At 49.7% G+C, this 4722-nt stretch overlaps 2 protein-coding genes across 2 annotated transcripts in view; one reads left to right on the forward strand and one right to left on the reverse strand.

The window, feature by feature from the left end:
• LOC103373941 (high mobility group protein B2-like) overlaps window positions 1-1141 on the reverse strand; it is a 9549-nt gene extending 8408 nt beyond the window's left edge. The window contains exon 1 of the mRNA XM_008303955.1: window positions 1025-1141. The gene's annotated coding sequence lies outside the window, so the exon portion shown is untranslated. The remainder of the gene's footprint in view (window positions 1-1024) is intronic.
• A 2379-nt stretch (window positions 1142-3520) lies between these two features.
• Window positions 3521-4722, forward strand: part of ctc1 (CTS telomere maintenance complex component 1) — a 31164-nt gene continuing 29962 nt past the window's right edge. The window contains exons 1-2 of the mRNA XM_008303959.1: window positions 3521-3571; window positions 3780-3879. Of these exons, the coding sequence (XP_008302181.1) occupies window positions 3521-3571; window positions 3780-3879 (151 nt within the window). The remainder of the gene's footprint in view (window positions 3572-3779; window positions 3880-4722) is intronic.

A 4722-nucleotide genomic window follows, 5' to 3' on the forward strand; every position in this document is an offset into this window, starting at 1 on the left:
TTCAGGTATCTCAGCAGCTTCTCGTTCATGTGTCTGGGGTGACCCTTTAACCTGAGCCTCTCCTTTGTTCACCTGGTGAAGAAACCAGGTAAATGTGTGATGAAACTCAGATGGAGCTGGACCTCCTCATCTCTCGGCGGCTGCGGGGCTCCGGGCGGCCCGGCTGCTCCGAGGCTCGCTGTGAATAACAAAGAGACCAGACTGGGGTCCATTTTCTCCGTCAGGGAGCTCCGAGGCCCGCAAACCCGGGCTGCAGCCTCCTCTAAGCGGCTGCATGCCGGGACCTCCGGCGGGAGCCCGGTCCGTCCTGCCGGCCGGTGCTGGAGCTGTGTGAGCCGCAGAGGTGGAGGAAAAGCGCCGCTCGCCGCGTCTCCGTGCAGATGTGAGTGCTGCAGTTAGCCTAGCCGGCTAACGGCTAGCTCCGACAGAACAATGGGCCACCATTTGCTTCCCGCCCTCTGCGGAGCTAGCCGCCCCATCCCCCTCCGCTAGCTGCAGCTAACTGGCCACAGACAGACACTTAACCCGCACACACGGTACGAACTACGGCACCAGTGTTCCCGGTAACTAACGGATTTTATTTTTAACCGCAGCGCCGCTTTTATCCCGAACAGCCGCGTCTGCAATGGAAACATGGAGGCAGTACGACAGCTGCGCATTTTCAACCAAGGGCTCGGCTAAGCTCTGGAGAGGTCAGCGTTATATGGACAGGACCAGGCTATTTCCTGGCATTCCTACTCCAAGATGGGCGTTTCGTGTTTACAATGACACGTCTGGAGCAGTCCCCCCGGGTGCACGTACACAAAGGCTCGGAGCGGCGGACAAACATCACCGCCGCCACATTCCCACCGTCCCAGCGGCCATTTTATTCCCATTTTCCAGCCTCGTTCGTGGAGCTTTTATCACCGAAGCTCGCACGGCAGGAAAAAAAAAGTCACCCGGCAAATCAAAGCCCGCTGATTCCCGGGTAAAACCCACGAATGTGTCCCCCAACCCCGCAGCGGAGGATAACAGCGGTACTCACTCGTCAGGAGGGCCGGCTACAGGTGCAGCAGACTGGGACCGGGTCTCGGGCTTCGGGCTCTTGTTGTTGTTGTTTGGGGGCTGAAGCTGCGACTGGAGCCGTTGGTTCACTTTCAAACTGGGTCGAGCTCCAGCGTGGCCCCGCCCCCCAACAACGCCCCCGTTGGCTATTCCTATTCAGGGGGCGGGGCCATGCTTGGCCATCCTGGGCGGGGCTCCGCTGAATATTCAACTCTGATTGGCTGAAATGGCGGTAAGTCAAAGCCTGTTCCAGAGCTACGAAGGCGGGAATTAGATGCTCACAACAGGGTGGGGCTAGTCTGTATACCCGCACCTGATTGGTCAGAATCTGTGTACGTCGACGAAACGACCAATGAGAGGAGAGATAGAGGAGGGTCGACAGAAGCAGCGGCGGAGGCTTGATGAAGAATGTTCAATAGATGTTAGTATGTTTCATCAATTAATCGACCGTTAATCACGGACGGTCTTCAGCTGCCGGACACTCAGTCAACAGCGTCAGTGAGTTTTTAGGTAAAGACACAGAAAATGAACTGAGTACATCTAGAGATCAGCTCCACAATGTTTAGAGAACATTCCACGTTCTAATAGTTCTTCCTAACATCCAGTAATGTTCCTATAACGTGAATGTGGTGTTCTAAGGTCAACATGAAGATGTTGTCAGGAACACAGGTGATGTTCTACAAGAACAAAGGAGGAACCTTCTGTATGTTCCCTCACATTTACACTCTTGAGTCACATTTTGGTTGTTTTACATCTTTTTACAAAAATAACAGGAAGCCACGAAGAAAAACCAGCTGGAATGTTAAAGACGTGATGGTTTTACAGTGTGAAGCAGCATTCCACTGCAGAGTTCTGTAGAACCTCCGTTTAGCAGAGAACCTGCGTGAGCTCCTCGTCCTCGTCTGGTCATGAGCACATGTTGGAATCTGAGGGAGATGCAGGATCAGCAGCAGCAGCCCACCTACAGACATGCTCGCTGTGACATCACTGCGTCCGCCTGTTGTTGTTTACCTGTTGACCCGACGGACAGGTGAGGTCAAGTGACACCGGAGTAAAGCTTCTGTTCCTGTGATGGACTGAAGCTAAAGTTTACAACCGAAACACGACTTTAACAACATTTGATTTTTAAACTGGTTCCTGATGTTTAAACGGAGGACAGCTACAGTCTGATTGGACGGAACCCAAACGGCTGAAATCAGATTTATTCTGCAGACTGTAGCGACAAACCAAGAGCTGCCCGCAACAAACTGCACCAACAATGATTCTTCACAGTGATGCCACAGAACCATTTTTGGTTCCATGAAGAACCATGTCTGCAAACACAGCATCAGTCACTGTGAGGTGGAACGTAGAGCCTGAGACCTTCAGTGAACCTGTGGATCCATGAATGGCCCAACAGCTGGAGACACTGAGGTTAACAGCTTTTATGTCAACATGAGAATCTGCAGCATTTCTGGGTTCCTTCATGAGAACATGTGTAATGTTTTGGGTTCTTCAGACAGAACAACATGTTCCAACATGCCAGTTTGGGATTTGTGAACTGTGATGAACATGTCTCTGTTTTCTGATGTGGTATCGACCAAACGAGTCATCCAGAATAAAATCACGCTTACCTGAAAGCTCAAAGGTGGAACATTCTGGATGTTCTGAGGATGTGTTGGTGATGTTCTTGAGCGGCCACATTACAGAAGACACATTCTCTAATGAACTTTAAATGTTTCCCAGACAACGTTCCTGTAATGTGATTTAACAAAGGTGGAACGTTGTGGCTACATGTTCTGAGGATGTTCTGGGGATATTGTTGAAGAACACATTATAAAATCTATGAAATAATCACACAATGATCCAGATAACAAAGGAGGAACGTTTTCAGTGCAACATGAAGTTCTGAGAACGTTAAGTCACAACGTTCTAACAAGGTTACCACCAAACATTTTTAGAAAATTTTCCGTTTTCCTGCCTTTCAGAGGAACATTCTGCAACTAAAACAACACCTCCAGCTGAAAACATCAGTAGAACTTTGCAGAACCTTCTGAGAACTTCTTTAGAGCACATAAATTGCACCTCGATCGTTCCGTCACTGTGGTGAAAACACACCAGTCAGGTTCTTGGACTCTTGGAAACTTTCGTCATGGTTCTTAAAAGCTGTGAAGTGTGTCCGGTCTCACAACATGCAGAGGAAGATATTATTACAGGACCTGCATAAGTTCTCCAGAACAGGAGCAGAACGGCCCGTGGAGTCCAGTGTTTAAACAAACTGTGAGATTCGGCATCAGTTTTAGGTTTCAGTCTGGTCCTGGAAACGGATCCTCCGTCGGTTCTGCTGCTTCCTCCGAACAGCAGGTGGCGCTGCAGCCCCTAAACAGGAAGAGGAGGACGAAGAACCGGAAGTGTGGCAGTTTGACGCTTTCAGCGGGAGATCGTGTTTCTACATCGGAGCGGTACCCGGAGCAGCTGGCCCGGCCGGCCGGACCTCATGGACCCCCAGCAGCGGCTGCTGGAGCTGCTGCAGCCCCGCAGCGAGGCGGTCAGTCACAGCAGGAGCTCCGTAGGAAAAACAGCAGAGAATCTGAACCAGAACCTCCGTCGGATCCGGCTCGGTCCGGCTGCACTCACTGCTGCAGAATTTCATTCATGATAAAGTCGTTTAGCTGTGACTGCAGCTCAGCTGGGATCAATGGTTCTGACCGATTCTGAATGATCCACTGATCCTGCTGTTTGATTCTCTTCTGCAGGAGTCCACCTGGTTAAAGAACCTCTTCACCTTCATCACCGAACACCTGAGCCCCGTCGCCTGTGGCCCCGCCCCTCCTGCTGCAGACGGCTCAGCGTCAGGTGAGTCCTCAATCAGAGGCCAGGTACCTGTGACAGGTGTGCAGCTGCTGGTGTGTGAAACCAGCTGTCAGCTGTTGTCACCCTGGATTCGTCAGGAAAAGAATTATTCAATATTTAGTTCACAAGCAAGCCTTTATTTCCACAGTGGAAATAGCAGAACCTTCTACAGTACGAGTCTGAAGGATTGGTGCTGATGGACCTAAATCGTCTGTTCAGTGAATGAACTCTGGCTCAGCTCTGTGCTGTGAAACCTTCTGACAACATCTGGTGTTTGCTGTGTTTTTGTCTCCACAGTGAGACTTCCAAACTTCATTCACATTTCCTGTCGATCACATTATTTCAGGACCAATCAGTTTATTCCAGACTGTAAACCTGAAGAACAGAATCACTGCAGCAGTTCACGATCCCAGTTTATTTCCTACGGTTCTGGTTGTATGTGAACTGGCTGTTGATGGCGTGACGCTGATCTGCATCAACCTGCTGCAGCACACAGCTCTTTTTCTCTTTGCATAATTGGACACTGTATTATTTTTACTTGATTGATTTAGAACTTCTGCATTTTAGAGGTTCCTGTCTCATGTTCCTTCACTGAGGTTCATGTTTCAGCATAAAGTCCTGCAGCTCTGTGGAACCAGAAAATGAAGGAGGAGAGAGAACTCAGCAGGACTCAGTCCAGAGAGAAGAAACGTTTCCTTGATTATTTATTTCACCAAAATGTAAAATCCTGGAACCAACATGTATCCTCAGATGTTAAACCCTGAAACTCATGTCGCCTCCTCGTCCTGCAGATGTTGAACTATCTCCATGTCTCCAGACTTTTCCGCTCTGCTCATCAGATGTAGA

This window comes from Stegastes partitus, unplaced genomic scaffold (assembly GCF_000690725.1).
Source record: "Stegastes partitus isolate 25-593 unplaced genomic scaffold, Stegastes_partitus-1.0.2 Scaffold2103, whole genome shotgun sequence".
Classification (NCBI taxonomy): Eukaryota; Metazoa; Chordata; class Actinopteri; family Pomacentridae; genus Stegastes; species Stegastes partitus.